This window comes from Gnatocerus cornutus, chromosome 1 (assembly GCF_029298725.1).
Source record: "Gnatocerus cornutus isolate USDA-ARS CGAHR chromosome 1, icGnaCorn1.1, whole genome shotgun sequence".
NCBI classification, from domain to species: domain Eukaryota; kingdom Metazoa; phylum Arthropoda; class Insecta; order Coleoptera; family Tenebrionidae; genus Gnatocerus; species Gnatocerus cornutus.
In genome coordinates this window covers 17,894,326-17,915,221 of record NC_142233.1, presented here as the reverse complement: position 1 = coordinate 17,915,221, position 20,896 = coordinate 17,894,326, and the positions used below count along the sequence as shown (strand labels likewise).

General features: G+C 33.9%; 5 protein-coding genes across 7 annotated transcripts in view; 3 read left to right on the top strand and 2 right to left on the bottom strand.

Moving 5' to 3' along the window:
* Positions 1-7,659, top strand: part of E(Pc) (Enhancer of Polycomb) — a 28,536-nt gene extending 20,877 nt beyond the window's left edge. The window contains exon 7 of one of the 2 annotated variants that reach the window (XM_088050245.1): positions 5,601-7,659. In XM_088050245.1, the coding sequence (XP_087906371.1) occupies positions 5,601-5,754 (154 nt within the window). In that variant the 3' untranslated portion in view covers positions 5,755-7,659. The remainder of the gene's footprint in view (positions 1-5,600) is intronic. The other variant, XM_088050246.1, reaches the window with a different exon arrangement.
* Positions 7,646-8,819, bottom strand: trsn (translin). Its single transcript, XM_088050247.1, has 3 exons — positions 8,406-8,819; positions 8,264-8,357; positions 7,646-8,224 (listed from the first exon to the last, which is right to left on the bottom strand). The coding sequence occupies exons 1-3, from the start codon at positions 8,481-8,483 to the stop codon at positions 7,707-7,709; spliced, it is 690 nt and encodes a 229-aa protein (XP_087906373.1). The 5' UTR covers positions 8,484-8,819; the 3' UTR covers positions 7,646-7,706.
* Positions 8,820-11,472: 2,653 nt separating this feature from the next.
* Positions 11,473-17,955, top strand: LOC148180728 (PX domain-containing protein kinase-like protein). Of its 2 annotated transcripts, XM_088045270.1 has the most exons (8): positions 11,473-11,766; positions 11,816-12,004; positions 12,053-12,620; positions 12,666-12,905; positions 12,952-13,244; positions 13,302-13,449; positions 17,148-17,182; positions 17,298-17,364. In XM_088045270.1, exons 1-7 carry the CDS (start codon positions 11,665-11,667, stop codon positions 17,162-17,164), a joined length of 1,557 nt encoding a protein of 518 aa, XP_087901396.1. In that variant the 5' UTR covers positions 11,473-11,664; the 3' UTR covers positions 17,165-17,182; positions 17,298-17,364. The 2 variants fall into 2 exon arrangements, with proteins under 2 accessions (XP_087901396.1, XP_087901388.1); XM_088045262.1 differs by lacking the exon at positions 17,148-17,182 and having other exon boundaries at positions 11,475-11,766; positions 17,298-17,955.
* Positions 17,956-18,387: 432 nt separating this feature from the next.
* On the top strand, positions 18,388-19,668 carry ReepB (Receptor expression enhancing protein B). The gene is made up of 4 exons (XM_088044476.1): positions 18,388-18,820; positions 18,872-19,104; positions 19,157-19,292; positions 19,342-19,668. The coding sequence occupies exons 1-4, from the start codon at positions 18,691-18,693 to the stop codon at positions 19,368-19,370; spliced, it is 528 nt and encodes a 175-aa protein (XP_087900602.1). The 5' UTR covers positions 18,388-18,690; the 3' UTR covers positions 19,371-19,668.
* On the bottom strand, positions 19,650-20,303 carry mRpS16 (mitochondrial ribosomal protein S16). Its single transcript, XM_088044479.1, has 3 exons — positions 20,083-20,303; positions 19,874-20,033; positions 19,650-19,823 (listed from the first exon to the last, which is right to left on the bottom strand). Exons 1-3 carry the CDS (start codon positions 20,194-20,196, stop codon positions 19,708-19,710), a joined length of 390 nt encoding a protein of 129 aa, XP_087900605.1. The 5' UTR covers positions 20,197-20,303; the 3' UTR covers positions 19,650-19,707.
* Positions 20,304-20,896: the final 593 nt, after the last annotated feature.

The following is a 20,896-nucleotide window of genomic DNA, read 5'->3' as shown; positions in this document are numbered from 1 at the left end:
ATCATCAAACAAAAATGTCATTTTAGGAACAAAAATCTGCAAATGAATTTTGAACTTTTAAGTCTGTCCGTGTCCGCCAAAGCAAAAAATTACATAAAAGTACTAAATCCGTAATATGTTAAGAAGATTTTAATCATTAGATACAGAGAACGTCTAAAAAATAACTTTATGAGCGCATTAGTTTCCTGCAATATTAATAAAATAATTACTGGTTGTTTCAACTCTCACGATGACAAAATAGTAGATTTTGTTATACGGCAGAAAAGTGGTACTTTTTGTCGAGCAATTAAATTGCAGTAGCGAGGCGAAGCGTAACTTTTCGGCCAAATAACAAATACTACTTTTTCTCCAAACGTTAATCAGTGAACCCAAATTGAACTAAAAACATGGATGGCTATGCATGTAGTTGTTACTGATGACATTTACTGTGAAAAATATCGGTTTCAAAGAGTTTCAAAGTTAAGATCGTGCAAGTGCCATACAAAATGTAAGTCTCAAATAGTAGCCGTCACAAAAAGGACTTTTTCTGCCTAGGCAGCAAAAGTGTTTCCATGTCAACGAGCGCTTTTCATTACTTATAACAAAATTGCTTACTTTACTGTCTAAAAACGACAAAAAAATAGTGAGTTTTTGTGACGTTTGGAGAAAAAAATAAATTATCACATTAGTTTAAAAATTTATTTTTTTTTTTTATATCCCGAGATTAAATTATAATTTTCTGGGGCGGGGGTCCACTGTCATCACAAAAATCCATTGAGCATAATTTTATCACGTCTTTTCACAGGATTTTTTTTGTTTAGAAGCATTCATTTGTGGGTAAAATGATTCGCAAGATGCAAAATTTGAATTTTTGGCTAAAATCTGTAAAAACTTCAAATTTGATTATAGGTAACTTTTCTTAATAACTTTATTCCATGTCTCTGACGCGAAGCAAAATATTGAAAAATCCCTCTATTCAAAAAATCGCAGTAGGCTGAGTTTGCAACTTACAGTAAGCGCAGTGGTCTTAAAAGATGCACCATATGGCCTTCTATGATTGTGCCAAAATTCAAAATTTTTCTCCAAAAATAAACGGAGATATGAGCTTGTAGTCAATTAAGAGAGACGTCCTGTATAAGTAAAAAGGTGAGAGGTGATAATTTTTTGTTTTCAGTATTGAATTCTCCTTAAAAAACTCTTCTAGATTCAACCGTTTAAACCTTGGAAATTAACGACAATTTTAGGAGTGGCTGCAATTGTTGCCAGACTCTGCAGATAATAAATTATGAAAAACGGATTAAATTTTTTTATTGTATGTGACCGCAAATACGTGCAGTTGATGCTCTTGTTATCATTCTTACAGCGCATGTAAACAAAGCTTTCAGGGACAAATTTGCAGGAGACGAATTGACCGGGGGCAAACGGTCGGGGACGAACTGTCCACAGTTTATCCATATTCGAAAGAAAAAATTATTGTTTAATACATTTAATTCAAGATCATTGTTATAGTGAACATTTTTAATATTACACGTTAACATAAAAAGAATAAGAATACAATGGTTACGATAACAAAACCAATTTAAATGTTTATTGCTAATCAGGTGGTTGTGCAATTTAACGACAAACTCGACGTAACATTTGCCCTGGCTTAGAAATTCCATAAAAACAGTTGCCAATAGTAGCAGTATAAATCAAAACCACATTAAGACCACCTGTTGATTTAAATTGACGATATGACGTTATCTACGCGGTTATTTTCAAACGAGGTAGTAACAGATTGATTGTTTTTTGTTAACGGAATCTGATTTAAAAAGGAGTGTATTATTTTCATAAAAAAATCAATCACACCCTCGCAGATATTGTGCAGCTTAATAAAAAGTGTATTTATGTGAATCCTATTATTATTATCAAATATGATTCATGTAAGTTGAGTATAAAATGAATGAGACCGCCTTCACTGGTGGATGAAACAAGTGCCTATGAGAAGAGCTTCTTTGTTGTGTAAACTATGTCTGGACCTAAATTATCGTAATTTAGGAACAACGGGCTTTCGTTGTTGGGTTACAATGAGCAATTATGAAATTTCAAAAGTTGACAGAATTTGCTGGTTACATAAATTTTGTTTGAATTTAATATTTTTTCTAATTATTTGTTGCCATTCTTCTTAGAGTAATAAAAAAAATCACATTGCCTAAGAATGTATCTTCAGCTGTAAACCCTGATTCCCCTTGATTCGGTCGGTTTGCTTTGCACACCACTTCAAAAGGGTATAGTATATTATTATATAAACAATAATGACCATAATTGCGAATATAATACTATACTTTTTCTACGACCAAGTAGTGAAATTAAATTTTTATAAATGAACATTTTAACTTTAATCCATTTTAATTTTAACCCTGTTTATTTCTGGATATTTATTGTAAAATTCGAACAGTTTGCAATACTTAGAGATGGTGTGGTGATGTCCACCGTTAAATTTTCCTTTGATGTCTTGATAATGGAGGTATTTTGTATCGACTGAACATTTTTTTCTGCCGTATCCAATTTGTTTTGCATTGAGTCATCGACTTACTGGACCTCCACCCTCCGTGTCTCTTCAAGGCCGTGATGTCACCACAAGTAAAGTTGCTGAAGATCTCCTAAATGAATGTCCAGTATACAATTCAGGGTTAGGAAGATCCAAAAATGTGGCAATTTGTCTCCCCATCGAAGCGAACTTGTTAATTCCAATTCTTTGACTTGTGCAACGACCATTTTGATAATTGAGAAAAAAGGAACGGCTTGCAACATCAGGAGGGCGTAGAGCAATGCGTTTCTTGATTATTTCATAAAAATCACCTGTGATTGTATATTTTGCGAACTATCTTGTTTTTTGTGTTCGGTAGGGTCACTAACGTTGCAGACCTTAAATTCTGAATATCCTGAATATTCATTTCTTTCATCTCATTGACACCCATAATTAATGCCACCTAAATAAAAAAAAACATTAGTAAGATTTTTAGTCACGCAGGTTTTACAAACTGTACCTGCATTCTTGATGAAATTGTGTATCGCTTTTGAAGTGAATGTTTTAGCTTTTTTTGGTTTGTATCCGTCCGATTTGCGTTTGAGAAATGCTCTTACTTTTCCGTAATTTTCCAATTTTACACTATGATGAATTTCAAGAGTGCTTCTTAACATGGAATATTGAGTCCAAAGTGTTGAAGATTTATACTTATCAGCCAATTCTCCAAAATAAGCCAACACTTGTCCTTACGCCAGTCCATGAAAGATTTGTATGCAGTCTCATAAAGTTTCACCGATTTAGGTGGCAATAAAGCGGCCGTTGTTGCTTTTGCTGCTTTAGTTATCTCGGGAGGAGCAGAATTTTCCAAATCACTATCTTCACTATCCATTTTTTAATATAAAACCCTCTGTAGTTCACTGCAATTATTAGATTTAGAACGTGAAATTGTAAACTGCATCAGATCACGAGAATCAACAACTGTCACCATGGTAACGCTGCTTCTTTTCTGTGATAGGTTAGCATAAGCGCGGACGATTTGAAATAATGCAAATTGTCATAGCAACCACTCAAGGGTTTTTTATTGGTTCAGTGCATTAGTGAATTATAAAAATCCCCACCTATGATTGGCTGAAGGCCGTGAACTATGAATTCATTATTCACATGCTTGAAAATATAGGTAACATTATTAATCGAAAAAGTTGAAATAATGGAAATATGTATTATTAAACGGTCTTGGAAAAATTTATTTCTAAGGCGGCTGGACATGCTGTATGTATTGAAGATGAAAAAACTGTCAATTAGTGAAACAAGATTGAAATTAACTTTTTTTATTTAATGTGATGTTTATATGATTTTGTCTGAATCTAATTCAAAATGTTCTTGCATATTTCCTATCATATTTGAACAATAATCACAGGTTAGTTTGAGGTAGTGTGTAGTACATATGCTCGAATAGCCCAATTTGATCTAATTTTTTGTCCACTTTCGGGCATGTGGTCCTCGTTAGTTCTATAATGAAATATAACTCGTGCTAAAAGATTTATTAAGTTTTCATTTGATGCAACGTTCCAAGGTTTTAAACCCAAGGATTAGATAAATTGTACCATGGTCAAAAGAATCCATCACTTTTGTTTTCAAGTGATAATTATGATATAATATACAAACAACTTAAAAGGAGCAAAATTTGTTGCCGGAATGATTGCACAACTTCAAGGCTTGCATATCCTATGAACTTGAAATTGCCTCACAATTTATTACCCTGAAACCAGCTAATTTCCATGTATAAATCTGAAGCAAACTGGCGCCCTAGACATGTTTTTAACACCCAGTTTTATGTTAGCAACTTATGGTAGATAAAAGAAGTCATTTACAACTCGTGCAAGTTGAAATTAAGATTTTCGTACGACGTTCCATAAAGTTGCAAACCTCCAAGATTAAATTTTGTTGGAAGTCGTTGCGGTAGTTTAATAGTTCTGTTTACAAAGTTGCAAAGGTTTAAGTACAGCAATATCAGTAGCATTATTCTGACAGGACAGTAAACTCTACTAAAATTTAAATTATAGTGCACTTTTCCGTTGCAACGTTGGTAGAGAGAAGTGTTACGAAGTGGCTCGGGAGCAGAGAGTTGAGACTAATATTACTAATATTATTATATTAATTAATTTTTTTTTTTTCAATATAATTGTGTTAAAAATATCTCAGTTGCCATTTTAGATTCAATGCAAATTGTCTTCAAAATTTGGGAAAAAAATGCGGTTTTATCAAGTTAGTTTCCAATTTCGTTACGTCAAAATTGGGAACTACGTTTACACCCATCTGTCAACATCTATCCTTTGGCTCGCTTTAGATTGTAACAAAAGTCTTAATTGGTGAAATTGTCGCTTTGTCGACGTTAATTAACGATTTCTGGTGTCCACAAAGTGCAACATGCCTGTATTAATCAAAATTAATCTTTATAAGAGTGAATGAAGTGACTTGTGAAATTTTGGTGTAAACGTAGTTTGCCGCTGCGCTGTCAGAATGTTGAAAACTAACTTGATAAAACGCAATTTTTTCGCAAATTTTAAACACAATTTGCATTAGATTTAAAATAAAAACTCAGATATTTGCACCAGTTATGTTGAAAAAAATTGAATTCGCGAATATTTCCGCAAAAACTCAAAAATCGCTAGAAATTTTCAAAATTGTAACTTTAAAATTAAAGACGATTTTGGGGTGGACATAAGTGTTGTATAACAAGTTGATATTATTTGAAAAAAAGTGGCAAAAAAGCGAAAAAAAGGATTTTTGTCACCACTTTAACGTAAATTGAAATTACAAAATTAGAATGCGCTGCCTACATCTACATCGTGCAATCAGTCGTTAAGTGATCATGGAAATTGAATTTCAACATCCATTGTTGTAGTAACCAGAAACAATCCAAGAGATTAACTAAATCTTAAAACGCGGAAGAGTGTTTTGTGGACATGTTACACTCGAAAAGACAATATTTGTTGCATAGATTTTTGTTTACTGCAATCTACTTGGGTCAGTTGGCCTTCAAGTCTGCAATGATTAATCGTTTTCAATAAGTTCTTGCATGGACATACGAAAATAATGGCTTTCTTTTCAGTGCCAACATTTTAGAAATACCGATAACGGACGACGCCGAACCCGTCTCGAACAAGTTAGTGAATTCTCAGTGTACAGAAGCAGGCACGACAGCAACCAACAATAAAACGAAAACAATCGTCCGGAAGAATAATCTGGTAATGGAAGTGACATGATGGTCATCTTCAGGCCTGCGTGGTCGAGCGCAGGATGGCTTTTTACTATCAACAAGGTGTTTCATTTTCTGCTGGTTATACGTTTACAAGATTTGAAATGCCTGTCAGAATTTTACGTTTACATCGTTCACTGATTGTAATAAGTATTAAGAAGAAAACAAAAAAAAAAGTCGCAAGAGTTACACTGCATGGGAAATTGAAAGCAAGTTCTTGATGAGTAAATTGTCTATTTCTTTTATAAAGGAAGATACGAGAACTCGCTGTTATGGGATATAATGGTGTTATTATTTATATTTTCTTTAGTGGATTTTATTCAGTCATTTATTATAGTTGACTTTTAATAGCTGTTTCAGAGTTTTAGATGTGCATAAAGAGAACGTTCCTTTAAACCGTAGACAGTCGTAACATCGTTATATTTCATAATCTTTCCAATATTCGTCTGACGTGCCCTTTGTATACATTTCATCTGAATGTATTCATTTTACCACATCTCCAGAACTGCTGCATAATCTTTTTAATTTTTTAAGACAAACTATTCTAACTTACATAGTATTATTGTGTTCATTAAGTGATCATGAATTACTCAGTTTTAGTTAAATAAACTTGTAGAAAAAGCAGGCATTTTCGCAAAATCTTACCAATAAACTAGACTTCTATTTTAAGGAGTTGTTAATTTATTTTCTATTGTAATTATAACCCTAGTGTTAATAATTCATGAGGCTGTTGAACTATTATTAGTAACTTATTACATTTTGTAAATGAAATTTTGTGAAATGTACTTACATCATTAGACCTTTGTATTTTAATTCAATTAAATTTATTTTTTTAAGCTGTAATTTGGACTTTTATGTTGGTGGTTTGTGCAACTGAAGGTTAAAACAAATGTAAGAAGTTAGCCAGAGTCTCGTGAAACTTCTCTGTATAAAATGTTGGCACGTTATAAGTTATAATAGTTAACAATTTGTCAAAAGTGGTGTTACGTCTTTCAATATAAGCTTCTCTGTGTCTATTTAACTATTACCATCCTACATTGGCAGATCGTTAACGGCATAAAACGTTTCCAAATTTTTTTCAAAAAAAAATTGTTCATTTCACTGTATGTTTTATAAACAAAACTAACAAAAAAAAGGCTGTTAGAAAAAAATGGTATGAATACGCTCTCTTAATTTCGTATAAGTAAACAACATAAATTTTTACTGTTTTGAATAACACTTTTGCTCATTTAATACAAAACTTGTAAATATCGCTATTTGTTTGTATATAATTATATCAAGACTAGCAGTATTTTTTGTACAAAAAGTTTGTCAATTATGTTTTAGATGTTAAGTATCCATAATTTAGGGCAAAGGTATTATTTAAAACTAGTTAAAATTTAATTAGAATCAATGGTGCAAGCTATTAGATAATAAGTCACATTCCTACTTCTGTATGTCATTGTTTGAATTAACGGTTTAAATGCATCTTGTGATTGTCGATTTTTATTATATTAAAATTTAGTAATTTTGATATTTAGACTGTTAATTCACGAAATTATTATAAACGAGAAAAATATACAACAAGACATTTAACAACTTCTATGTTGTTCTATGTTAAAAAAAATCCAAAAAAATATAAATGCTTCAACATTGATTGTGGCACTTATTGCAGCTAAAATTTTAGCATTCACAGTAAGTTTCTTTTTGTATTGTGAATGTTTGAATTTTTAGTTTGGATAAGCTGTAGAATGTGGTATTTAATTTATATATAAAAAGAAAAATTAATAACGCGATTACTATATACGGGTCTATTAATGAACGTTCTGGGTTTTTTGATTAGGTCCTCTGAATGTGAATATTTGTAAATATGTGATTAGTTTATGTGTATGAATGATCAATAAAATCTGTCATGCAGGTTTTAGATTCTAAACTATTCGTTTATTTTTAGTAAATTGTACATTGAACAATTTTCTGCCATTATTCCGCTGGTTCTCCTCCACTGTTAGGCACAAGCCCTCGCAGAGTCAGATCATAAACAACTTCCTCAATTTTTTTAACATCGTATTTCAACGCATCAAACCTTTTCCTCAAAGAGTCATTCTTAAGATTCAACAGACGGAAACCCGCGTTTAACTCCGCCACAAACTTGGAAATTTGCAGAGGTCTGTTGAAGTCACCATAAGTGACAGAGTTTACAGCAAAACGCGACAGTTCTGTGGCTAAATTTAACAGTCCCATCAAATAATCTTCCAGGTCTAACTGAAGGTGAGACGTCTCTTCCAATCCAAGAATTTGCGCTGTGGTCACCTTATCAATAAGAAATCCTTTTTCAAGAAACACAACTAAAGCTGCTAAGAAGCACAGACGCTGAGTGGCGTACCGCCAGTGGTCATTATACCGATAATACTGCCCTTCTGGTACGACGGTGTCGAGTTTTTTGTAGCCTGCTCGTACGTCTTCAAATATTCTTCGCGCAGTCATACATGCGGAAGAAACTTCAAGAAATTAAGATAACCTCAAACGTAACAACTTACTTTCTTCTCCGTTCAACGTCCTGTGTATGATTTGTAAGGTCGTAACGATTTCTCGGAGGGACTTTTCTATGTCTTTCATGATCGTTCGAATTTGCTGCAACTATTTACTTAATAACGCCAGGAAAGCCAGGTGAATACAAACCTCTCTGACGTCTTGTTCAGAGTTGATACTCTCTTGAAACGGTGTGAAAATATTATCGATTATGTCGTCTGAACTCATTTTAACGAATAATCGCCGGTTTATTTTGACTTGTTATTTTAAAAAACGGGAAAACGTGGATGACGCTTCGATTGCCAAATTGACATTTGACAGTGACATATAAACAACAGTGCTGACACGCTGACAGGAGAAAATGCAAATGACCCTTGTCGCCTGTGGTTTTATAACTTCCATAAGAAAGCATTAGACGGCTTTGAGTACCAGATTCTGACCAATAGCGTTAGTGAGGCGGGCTAGTCCTTGACAAACGCTTGGAACTCTTGGCACAATCTAGTGGAAAAGTTAGTGATATTTGTCGCGATGACCGAGCTAAGCTGTCAATACAAAATTTCTAAACATTTGGAGGTTATATTGTGGTATAGTTCGTACAATGGGAGTTTGAATGACAGAAAAGTCACTAAATCTACGCAATAAAAAGTGTACCATACGCGCGAAATTTAAAATGACAAAATAACCACAGGGCTGCGTTCATAAAAATCACTCTGTGTAAAATGTGACACAAAAGCGTTCATAAAATGTACATTTTATAATATCAACCAGCTTCTCCCGCACCAATGATTTTGGTCAAATTTCAAAATCGGAAAAGAAGAATTAGGAAAAATGAGGAAAAATGAAAATAAACTTTTTGAGATTTTGATCGGCCATAACTCAGTTATTTGTTGTCGAATCTGAATTTAAATCCCAGATTTGGAATCTACGGAAAATTCTGCATACACTGGTGTATAATAACTCAAGTTTACTCGAAAAATAAGCGAGATGTCGATATCAGAAGTTTGGCATAGTTTTAGTCATAAATTTTTGCAAAAATTTGCAAATTTCGAATTTTGAAAAATCTATGAACTATTTCTTATGTAAAAACTCGCGAGAAAAACGATGCCGCAAACCGCATCTTAATATCTGTAATAGTTTCTGAGATACTGAGCACGAATTGTTTTGAACCTTCAAAAATTTGGCTCTCTGGCGACAACCCAAAATTTCAAACGGCCATAACTCAGTTATTTGTTGACGAAAATTAAAAAATTCTTATGTTTTTGGATTCAGCGTGACATTCTGCGTAAAATGAGACCCACATTTGTTGAGTTTGCTTAATAAATAAACGAAGCATTGGCTAAAAACTGTTTTGAAAACGTCATTTTGGGGCGATTTTCAATCAATGTTTTCAAAATGAAAACGACGTTTAATAGCTTTGAATTATACATCAGTCGAAAGAGGAGCACGAAATCTATCTACTGGCCAAATTTGAGATCTATCGAACAAATAGTTTACGAATTATGGCCAAAAATAAAAAAATAAAAAAATTTCATCGTTTACGTCGGAATTTTTTTTTCCCGAAAAATCGACTATCGGCTTTTGATAACGTTTTCTAACGTAAAATGAGCCGAGAAAAAGAATGGCGCAAACCGCATCTCAATATCTCAAATAGTTTCCGAGATATTTAACTTTAAAAATTACGAAAAATGAGGAAAAATGAAAATCAACTTTCCGAAACTTTGATCGGCCGTAACTCAGTTATCTGTTGTCGGATTTGAATTTAAATCCCAGATTTGGAATCTGCGATAAATTCTGCGTACAATGATGTATAATAACTTAAGTTTACTCTTAAAAATTAGCGAGATATCGAAATCGGAAATTTGGCATAGTTTTAGTCATGAATTTTCGCGAAAATTGCGTTTTGTATGTAGGTGATGTACCTATTTGTCGAACATTTAAATAACCACGGAAACCGTTTATAAACGCAACAACACTCTGGCGAATCTCAGTGATAATCACATCACTCTGACGTCACACGCTCCAACAGACGTCTCACTTTATGAACACACCTCAGTTACTGACAACCTTGTCAACCCATTTCGCGTAGGAATTTAGTGTTTTTAGTGTATTTTGCAGCATAATTTGCTACCAACCTATATGTCAACTGTAGAAATCTCCCAATCTCTCACCGGATCGGAAACGGTGTTCGCGCTAATCAGCTGTCAATTCAAAATTTAAAAGTTTTAAAAAAGTAAAGAAGTTTGTTAAGTTATGTACAGCAGTGTTTACAGGAAGGCTTTTTATTCATAAAGGAACTTTTATAAATTGATTATAAAGTGAAAATATTTGCAGATGAACTTGAATTTCATAAATTTAAAGTAGGATTGTTTCAATTAAATCAATAATAACTTACAGGCAATTGGAGTATAGGGAGTATGTAATATAATAACACACAAGTGTACTTCTGATAATAATAAGGAAACTGCAAAATATACATTCACAGAACATAAAAGTTACTATGGTTGGCGATAAAAATAACCATAAACGGAACAGTTGGTGAAATTGGTAACCAAATGGACATTTGACAATTATAATACCAAAATTTCAAAATTAGATCTTTAATTTCGACTCACTGTGCAAGAAAGCGTAAGAAATATAGTGTATCTGGTGAGAGATTGGGATATTTTGACAGTTGACATATAAGTTGGCAGCAAATTATTCTACAAAATACACTAAAAACACTAAATTCCTACGCGAACTGGGTTGACAAAGTTGACAGTAAGTGGGCTAATTTTGTTATTTTAAATTTCGCGCGTATGCTACACTTTTTATCGCGTAGATTTAGTGACTTTTCTGTCATTCAATCTCTCACCGTACAAACTATAGATAATTTCTGCATAGGGCAGTTTCAACAAGACTGAACTGACAGTGACAACAAACTTCAAAGTGGACTGTATGAAATCAAAGGTAACTTGACTTTAATGTTTTGTGAATGGATATTATCTAATTCAAAATTAAAAAAAATGTTGTCGCAGGCCATTTTAAACTGCGCGCCACACAAGCGCGGAGATAAAACCGTTGAGGCGGGCTCTGAGTGGTTCTCGCGCATAAGAACTGGTATCGCAAATTATGGGCCCATGACATTACTGGTTATATTGTGGTTTTCTTGATAAAACCAGATCAAATTCCTATAGTATTGCTTTACAGTTGCTTGGTTATCTCATCAAAACAACTTGGAATTTTTGATAAAAAATGTTTTTTTCTGATATTGGTAGTATGGAGTTTAGTGACATTACGCCATTACGCCAAGGTCGTTTTCTGACAACTTGTCAACTCTGGACATGTTTGACATTTAAAGAGGTGTAATCGGCTGAAAATCCAGATATCTAATGGATTTGAAACGAGAAAGTGAGCAAATGTACCCATATCAATGGCTATATTTGAGCGCCGGTCCGTCAAGAAGGTTGTATTAGATGATACAGAATCTCTTAGCTGCGTCATTGAAAATTGGAGGAACGTCAATGGACACACGGTAATAAAACGAGACAACAGGAAATTCGAGTTTATCAAGTGTGTTTCAGGAGTTTATCATAAAAGTACAGAGAGGACCATTTCCAGATAAGACGTGGCGTGTTTATAAACGATACAATGACTTCTACAAGTTGCACAGTTACCTGCAGACGTCAGGAATTGCTCTTCAGTTGCCTCCAAAGAAACTCATTGGAAACATGGACCCCGAATTTATCACCGAGAGACAACAAGGGCTGCAGGTTTACTTTGTGGCTTTTATAACAGTCAAAACTAAGAAATCGTTGTAGAAATATTTAGACAGCGTCCTGATGAATCCAATTTTGGTCTCTTCGCTTCCTGCACGATCTTTCGTAGATCCGGCAAATTATTGCCAACCATTTGGCGAATTGGCTTTACAGCATGTTTCACTAGCTTTACGTGGAGAAGTGGGTTGGGAAGTAGTGGGGCCCCTAGAGGAAATGGGGTGGAGACTCAGAAAACACTACTATCAAATACGCTCTAAATCCGCTCCCAAAGATGAGCTTTTAGGAGGTTGGACCGACTATGGTCCTGATAAGTATTTAGATGATAAAGACATGCATGCTTTGTTTAAAAGCTTGAATCAGATACAGCACCCATTTGTACATTCCATTGAACTGTGCCTATGTACTGATATTGGAGGCCTTGTAGTGAGAAATAACCATAAGAATGGGTCTCTAAGGGATATCATTTGTGGGGCTAAACCCAGGCAGTCATTTTTGAAAAAATATGGGAATCCTAAAGGGCACAAACCACTAGAAGTGAGCCAAGTGGCCCTCTATGGCAGACAAATATTAGAGGCCTTGAAATTTTTAATGGACAAGGGACTACCTTATGGTACTAAACAACTCTTTATCGTCCAAACATAATTGTAATTTTTAGGACATCTTCACACTGGAAACGTGATCATTGAAAATGACAGAGTCAAACTGTTGGACATAGAAAACGGCGTTCTAGGAGTCCCTTCCTTTTATCGTCCATATTTTATGCAGCATCGCAAAATCAATAATGTACAAGCTGTTGATGTGTACTGTTTTGGCCACACTTTGTACGAAATGACTTTTGGTTCTCCACTCCATGAAAGTGTGGCAGACAATATCCCCAATTGTTCCCCCCAACTAAGTAATTTTTAACACACATTTGTCATAATTTAACGTATTCCTTGTAGAATCTGTGCTTGAATCGATACTATCATCAGAAGCATGCAAGTCTGGGCCACCGACCATAGAATCTCTTTTGTCTCATCCTTTTTTCGCGTCGGTTGTGTTAACGCTACTTCCTGACGATAAAGCGCACTTGAAAATTCCAAATTCGACAAAAGAGCGCCTCAAACATGCAGTAGTTCAAATTGAAGAACGACTAAAAGAAGAACAAAAAATGGTCAGAAGTCAAAAGCGGTTAGTTAAAGTACAAGAAATGATGAGTTCGGAGGAAGAAAAGAAGAAACAGAGACATAAAATGGTGAGGAAATAAACGGCCGTGCAACTGAAGTACAACCTAGTTGTTTTTTTTTGGTAGAAACAAGAACAGCGCCACCTGGCGAGGGAACAACTCCGACAGAAAAGTAAATCAGAAAAAGATGAGAAAATCAATGGAGATCGACCTGACAGTGTAAATAGTAGTGCGGCTACATCTGTGGGCACAGCAACACCACCGTCTATTTCAGGTAAATTGATAGAAATTTCAGTTGTCCTAAGGTCATTTGTCAATTGAGGCACCGAGGAAATGTTTCAATGGATATCAGACAGTACATTTGCAGTTATAAGAGTACATATTTAAAAATAGGTAATACGTTAAAAATTCCATGATTTGTTTAAAATGAGATGGTAAAAGTTTCAAATTCTTTGAAACAAACTGTAAATGGAATTTTAAGGCCTCAAAAGCGGTCTTTTCTGGCCGCAAACATTTTTGCCCGATCTATGGTGGCGCCATCTATCCATATTTTTGCATATTACATCAAGATACCGACATTACCCCCAATTTTATAATTATTTGGGTAAAATCAAATCGACAAACTGCTGTAAAGTGCAACAAAGACGTTAAATTATTGAAAATGAAGATGTCTAGCAGTGCTGCTGCAACATCAAAAAGCCTAATTCATACAAATTTTGAAGCTACACATGCCGAAACGGCAAATGTAAATAAAGAAAGTATGAACTTTTCTGAAGGATTCATAAATATTTACAATTATTCAGTTGTTATAAATGATTAAATCAATACATTATAAATAAAAATTAATTGACTTGTAAATTTAATGATGTCGGCCAAAAAGTGCCATTTTGCCCTCGGCTGTCGCCTCGGCCATTAAAAACAGGCTCGGCCAAAAAAGAAACACTTTTTGGCCTTGATACACAAATAACTATTCTAATGTATAATTTCTTCCTGATTCTGAATTCAAGATTTATAAATTAATGTTATTTTTTCTATTTCGCGTTCATAATGAAGATATTTCGATACGCGTTTGAGCGTATTTCGGTATCGTAATGGACCAATCCCGTGCCAATATTTCCAGGAACTTATATTTTTCTTAGGTTTGCAGCAGACAAACCGTCAACCTGCCGTCGACGTTGACAATTTAGATTTTGGTTTTGATAAACCATGACAAATCGATCAATACACTATTATTTCTTGTTGTACTTGGCTTAATAATTCATCGGAGAAAAACTCTTTGGATGCAAGAGAACCATCATGATCATGATCAACATCTTCGCTCTCTTGGCTCCCTGGCGCTCCGGTAACCTCAAAACGTCACACCTGTCAAACTGACTGAAATTGGATTTGGCTACTTCGATTTTTTTTTCCGAACATTTTGCAAATGCCAACCACCCTAAAATTCCCTAGATTTCGAAATCAAGTTTTTTCGTTTAAAATAAGGCGAAATAGAAAAAATAGCGTATAATACTGGTTCATAATGCATTTTGCCGCACTTACTACTTTATGACACTCCTCGCTGCGCTCGTCGTGCCCTAAAAACGTGCGTGCGGCAAAATGTTCATTATGAAACGCGTTTCATAATATACTATTTTTCGACGCGGTGTTAATAACAGTATTATTATTTTTAGAAAAGAAAAAAAACTTTTGAATGCCCACAAAATTGAGTTTTTGATAAATCTTTTTAATAATTTCACTGGTCAGAATTGAACAACTAAAAAGTTGTTGGTCGAGCTTTTTATAATTAAATAAATTTGAAGACCAGAAATAGCTATTTAACAGACAAGTTGGTTAATGAAAGCGATTAATAATTGAGTGATTTTAGCCGGCACGAACGTAGTGATTAATTTTTCGCAATAGCCACCTTTGAAAATGATGTTTTTAAAACCAGTAATTAAGTGAAAGTTAAACAAGTATGATAAGAAGCGAGCGTAAACGTTTTTTGTTCAAAGGGTTTTTATAGTTTTTGGGGGAACAGTTGTTGAATTCAGTGCCATAAGCGTCGAGTAACGGGTAATCCAAGGGGGTTTTGCCCCATTCGAATTTCGATTTTTTTTTTGCAGAATTATAATCTACAGGGGGGTCTGATATTGGGGTTAAAATCTTTGCACTTTATTTGGGTACACCCTGTATAGTCTTATTACATCAGAAGGCGTAACAATCGAAAATCTATACGGAATATAAAATTAATAAAAATCATGTCAAATTGGTTTCGACTGATTTAAAAAATGGCTTTAAAAAAATTATTGACGATTCACACCAACTTAACAGGACTTTAATTTGATGGAGCATTTATAGGACAATTGAAAAATGTAAATTAAATTTGCAGCAGCATTCTGCAATTCTTTCAGACCAGTTTTTTTAACTGATTTAACATAAACGTGGCAAAAATTGCTTTATCTTTATATTTTATTTATACTTTATCAACGCCAACTGTAAACTCGTGGTAAAAATGACAGCAATTCCCACTTTTTGTTAATTTTGATTTTTAATTGTAAAAATTGCTTTAATAAGTATGTATTAGGGACCAATTTTTTAAAAAGAATGTTAAATTTTCAAATTTTGCGTTAATTTTGCGATGCTGTGTATTGTAATTCCTGATTAATAAATATTCGAGATAATGCAGAAATAGATATTTACATAACAAGTACGGAAAGTGACCAATTTCGCACGAGTGTGAAAGTAGATGCACGAGGCGCCAGCCGAGTGCAGATATTACACGAGTGCAAGAAAGACACTTTCCGACGAGTTATGTACACTATTTTTCCTACGACCTTTCACCATCAGGAAGAAACCACAAGTTTCGTCAATAGTTCATATCTTATCTATTCTAAATGTCATTTTTCTACAACCTCATTAAAAAGTGACGTATTCCACATAGTTAGATGTTTTCGTACATCCATTTCGAAAGTAAAAGTCACTAGTGAGATATGAATATATCCGCACAGACCTGTCAAAATTGTCTTGTCAGAAACGACCTAACCAATTATGCATGTTTTTTTACAGTAAATCGTGTAAAGTTCAAGAGTTACATTTGTATTTCAAAATAACTGTCAATTTTGACAGGTCTGTGCTGATATATTCATACAGGGTGATTTTTAAAAACGGCAGGCGTTGTAGAATTATTTTTATTTATGAACCGATTGAACGGCATTCTTTTATTTGACACCATGCACCTAGATTTTATTAACTTTTATTGCTTATTTTTTTTTCAATTTTGCTAATTTTTTTAAAAATATTTTTTGTAAAAGTAGAACATATTACACATTTCTGAATCAAGAAAATTAATATCTTCCAAATTCTAAAAAAAAAAAATGGGTTCCAATTCAAAATAAGAAAGTTGAGTATCGCCCAAAAGATACTAAGACAATTAGAAAAATTTTAAAATCATCAGTTTCTGGGAAATTAAAAACCATTTAATTTGTTTTTAAAATTTTTGAAATCGGTTCATAAATAGAAGTTTTACAACGCCTGCCGTTTTTAAAAAATCACCCTGTCACACTAGTGACTTTTACTTTTGGAAATTGATGTACGAAAACATCACCTTTCGGAGTCATTTAACCGTGTGGAAAACGCCACTTTTATGAGGTTGTAGAAAAATAACATTTAGACTAAATGAGAAAAGACTTATGGTTTCTTCCTGATGATGGAAGGTCGTAGGAAAAATTGTGTACAGAACTCGTCGGAAAGTGTCTTTCTTGCACTCGGCTTGCGCCTCGTGCATCTACATTCACACTCGTGCGGAATTGTTCACTTTCCGTACTTGTAACGTAAATATCTATTTTGGTACTCTGGAGGACCACCCAATTACCTCCTTTCAAGGTGGTGCGCCACTTTCCGGACAGCCTGTATCTCTTAAAACTGCAAAATATAATTATTCCTAACCAGTGTGTCTTATTTCTCCACAAAAATGATTTCATTGCTTTTTCCTAGGCCTGAGAAGCTTTTAAGGGATCATATATTCATGGGTACTTTCATCTGCTTTTTCAATGTAGCATGATTGTTGTTATATTGCGCACTTTAAGCACATTTAATTTAAGATTAGTTTTGCGTGCCAATGTTGGTTCATAAATATAATTTCAGGTTCTGCTGTTCCTTCGCCGCCGCCACCACCACCACCACCTCCTCCAGTTGCACCACCTATGAAACAAAGTGGTGATCCACCCCTTCCAGATGCCGACAAAGATCGTTCAGCACTGTTGGGAGCAATTTGTAATTTTAACAAAACGTCATTGCGCAAGACCAAAGTTAACTAAAAAAATAATTTACTGATTTCCAATTATTTGATGTTTCATATGTGATACCTTCACTACATACTGCATAGTGTTGTCGTAACATAATGGAGTTTGATGTAGTTTATGCCAAACTAATCTAGAAAATTATGTAGATTTTATGATTTTGTAATAATTGTGTAATTCAACTAATGCACCAAAATATTCAGTTAGGAATATGAAAAGGGGTCCACACACTTTGTATGAAACAGTAGATAGCTTGCTTTTTGTTTAATGTCATGTATTTGTGCCTTCCCTGAATTGTTGTTTAGAATTTGAAAAGTAACACTTTGAATGTGCCAATCGTATCTACTTTTGTGTAAAATATCGGATTTCATTGTAGCATTTAATTATCCAAATGATATTTAATTGTTAACTAGTCAGCTGTCCTCCATACATTCATTGTGTGTGTACAGTTAAGACTTTTGTGTCTTTGTATTATACTGAGTGTTAATAAATAAGGACAAATCCTTACGGGTTTTACTTTAAATCAACTACACTTTCATCAATTTATTAACAAACATAAATTACAGAACTATAATGAATGACTAAAGGAAAATTTTATTTAATGGGCTTTGTAGTTCTTGATGTTGGCAAGGACCCATCCAGGTACCAACAACATAGTTCCTGCAATTGCTAGTCCGTGGGCGGCTTTTTCTGCAAAGCTCATGCGGACTTTTGGGGGCCCCGAAATCACATTCGACAGTTGTCTTGTGGCTAACCTCACTTGAGGAACAGTCTTGGTCAAAACACTGCCAGACAGCATATCTACAAATAAAAATAAGAAAAAACTTGGTTTCAATCGAACATAAAGTTGAAAAAATTCTTACCGTAAAATTTTATTTGACAGGATTAGGTAACAAATGCAAGATGTCGACTTGTCCGTTTTTTTATCGATCTAGGGTGATCTAGGGACTTTTGATGTTACTAAATTTGAACGAGATTGTAAAATTCGTTTTTAACTTTCCTTATCGCGCGGTTTTAGGCTTTTTTTGCATGTTTACTGATAAGCGCGTGACTCATATACCCTAGTTGACCTACAAGTTGATTCCGTGCATTTGAAACGATCACATTTCGTCTGTTGATTTCGTTAGTTGGCGGCCTGCGTTGATAACCTCAATCAGCCTCTAAAATTAATATTGGCCTTGAAGTACCGCAACGGCCTTTGTTTTTGTGTTGTCACCAGTCACCAAAATTTAACAGAAATGGCAGGAAGAATCGCGGAAATTAAAGAAGAACTTAATAAATCTTTGCACGATAAATCAAAACCATGGGCTGCACTTTTTGATGCCGTGGAAGCAAAAACCGGCGTCAACAGATTATACATTTTCATAGGTAAGAGGTTAAGGTCCAATCTTGAATGAATATGTAATTTTTTCAACTTAGGATCGATCGCGATTGTTGGATTATGGCTCGTTTTTGGTTATGCCGCCCAGTTAGTTTGCAATATTGTTGGATTTGTTTACCCTGCTTATGTTTCAATTCATGCCATTGAGACCAAGCAGAAAGATGATGACACCAAGTGGCTCACTTATTGGGTGGTTTTTGCCATATTTTCAGTTATTGAGTTTTTTTCTGATTTTATTGTGGGATGGTTTCCTCTATACTGGCTTATCAAGGTATTGACTGTTTCAAAAATAACTGACTTTTGTAAAAATAATCGATTTTTAGTGTGTTTTCTTAATTTGGTTGATGATTCCGACTGAACTCAATGGTTCTTTGATTTTGTACAGAAAACTGATTCGCCCATATTTCTTGAAACATTACAAGGATGTTGACTCTGTGCTAGCCAAAGCAAAGGAAACAGGTAACAGTTTTATAATATTCAAACAAAATAATTAACTTTATCATTTCAGCAAACAAAGTTTTGGATAAAAATGAATAATCTGGTGGCGACGAAAATTCTCTCCCATTAAAAGCTTGTTTGAAAATATTTTACTCATTATGTTCAGGAGTGTTTTGAATCCTTTTGAGGTTTTACTTTAATTTTTTTTATTAGTATTATTTAGTGTCATTTGGAATGGTTTTTCACTAGCAAATTTTCGTAAATGTTCCACAATATTTTTATATCACATATCCAAGATCTCTTGTCTTGTCATACACTGGTTTGTCATATAGTTCAAATGTGCTGTGCTTTAAATATTGTATGTTAATAAAACATAAATTCAACAGTTTAAACTAAATCATTACATTTATTTTAAAGCTAACTCAACAATTATTTATTAATTTTTAGTATTTTCTGTTGTTTCTTTTTGTTCAGCTGCAAGTTGTGCAGCACTTCTGTTTCTCCAAGCTGCTTGGTAACTTGAAGGATGAATTGGTAAAAACCCTGCTAAACCTACAAAAATACTCTAAAAATAACGTAAAACCGACGCTTTTATAATTAACCTAATAATTGTTCAACGGGGGTTGAACAACGTGCTCCATTTCCTATCCAATATGCAATTCGTTCTAAATTCAGAGAAACTAGCTTTTCATTTCTTTCATTTGGCATCGGATCATAGGACCCAACTTGTTCTATAACTGGCTCAAACTGTTCCTTACGTGTCTAAAAATAGGGTATTTTAATAGAATTCTAACAATAATTCGAGATACACCTCAGCCACCACAATGTGAAAAAAAGGACGATTTGTACAGCCGTGTCTTACAAAACGTATTACTTTTGCGGAAATTGCCGAGAACTGACCGGTGCCACTTGAAGGGACCAACATTGTTCTTTCCTTCCGTTTTAATTAGTTCAAATTTAACTTTTACAAAAACGCTGAAATGTGAGGTTAGAAAAGTTTACTTCAAGTTCGTTTTCCACTAGACTTGTTAAGAAGCATCAATATCTCTACTCCTATTGGCTGTTATTTACGGCACGAAATTTAAATTATTACCTATTTTACGAGTGCATCTAATTAGGTGATTTTTACAAAAAAATTACATTTGTCGTGATTTAAACATGAAAAATAAACAGCCAGAAGAATTTTTTCAAGTATAATTTGTTGTTTGTTTGATAAATAGCCATTTACACCACAATTGATTTAATTCTTCCGTTACTCGATACGTTTTCTCAAATTACATTTTAAAGACATTCAAATAAAATCTGTTTTTCACACGAGCAACTGTTTATTCTAATTATTAAAAAAAAAAACTTTAATTTTGGACCAATAATAACTCGTTTGCCGACGCGACGGCCAAAGTACCTACCTGGTAATGAAATCCAAAATTATGTTTGACAATGTAACAAAATTAATTAATAATATTCAGCGTTATGTGATTTTATCACGTGCAAATGTATTTTTTGTCCACATTTTTTACGCCGATGAAATATGAATTTTGACATGCGCAAGGTCCTTGACATTGAGCTCGCCGGCCATTTTCTTAATTTTATTATTTGAGGAATTGTGTAATGGATGTTATTTAAAT